General features: G+C 40.5%; 1 protein-coding gene across 1 annotated transcript in view; it reads left to right on the forward strand.

Annotated features, from left to right (window-relative positions):
- The window catches only part of LOC138702921 (T-box transcription factor TBX15-like), a 73,772-nt gene extending 72,921 nt beyond the window's left edge, over positions 1 to 851 (forward strand). The window contains exon 7 of the mRNA XM_069830328.1: positions 1 to 851. This exon is cut by the window's left edge and continues 282 nt beyond it. Within this exon, the coding sequence (XP_069686429.1) occupies positions 1 to 172 (172 nt within the window). The 3' untranslated portion in view covers positions 173 to 851.
- The last annotated feature ends 241 nt before the right edge of the window (positions 852 to 1,092 follow it).

The following is a 1,092-nucleotide window of genomic DNA, read 5'->3' on the forward strand; positions in this document are numbered from 1 at the left end:
TGTGTCCTCCACGGACGAACTCGGTGAGTGTTCAAGGAGGGGGTTGGAAGAGGGCCTCCACAGCCCGAACAGTGAATGTGTGGCCAGGCTGTGTGGCTCCAGGGAGCTGGGCCTTCAGACGTTGTCAAAGATAAGCTCCACCTCGCCACTGGACCTCAGCAAGCTGAAGTAGACCTCATTGGGTACTTGCACCATGTCGGATTTAGTTCTTATAGCTGGATGGCTGAAAATGGGAGTATAAGGGTACAGTACATCAGTTATTTATAGATTTCAAAAAGGCATATGACTAGGTTAAGAGGGAAGTATTATATGATATTCTTATTGAATTTGGTATTCCCAAGAAACTAGTTCAATTAATTAAAATGTGTCTCAGTGAAACATACAGCAGAGTCCGTATAGGTCAGTTTCTATCTGATGCTTTTCCAATTCACTGCGGGCTAAAGCAGGGAGATGCACTATCACCTTTACTTTTTAACTTCGCGCTAGAATATGCCATTAGGAAAGTTCAGGATAACAGGCAGGGTTTGGAATTGAACGGGTTACATCAGCTTCTTGTCTATGCGGATGACGTGAATATGTTAGGAGAAAATACACAAACGATTAGGGAAAACACGGAAATTTTACTTGAAGCAAGTAAAGCGATCGGTTTGGAAGTAAATCCCGAAAAGACAAAGTATATGATTATGTCTCGTGACCAGAATATTGTACGAAATGGAAATATAAAAATTGGAGATTTATCCTTCGAAGAGGTGGAAAAATTCAAATATCTTGGAGCAACAGTAACAAATATAAATGACACTCGGGAGGAAATTAAACGCAGAATAAATATGGGAAATGCGTGTTATTATTCGGTTGAGAAGCTCTTATCATCCAGTCTGCTGTCCAAAAATCTGAAAGTTAGAATTTATAAAACAGTTATATTACCGGTTCTTCTGTATGGTTGTGAAACTTGGACTCTCACTTTGAGAGAGGAACAGAGATTAAGGGTGTTTGAGAATAAGGTGCTTAGGAAAATATTTGGGGCTAAGAGGGATGAAGTTACAGGAGAATGGAGAAAGTTACACAACGCAGAACTGCACGCATTGTATTCTT

The sequence above is a fragment of the Periplaneta americana genome, chromosome 7, assembly GCF_040183065.1.
Source record: "Periplaneta americana isolate PAMFEO1 chromosome 7, P.americana_PAMFEO1_priV1, whole genome shotgun sequence".
Taxonomy (NCBI): Eukaryota; Metazoa; Arthropoda; class Insecta; order Blattodea; family Blattidae; genus Periplaneta; species Periplaneta americana.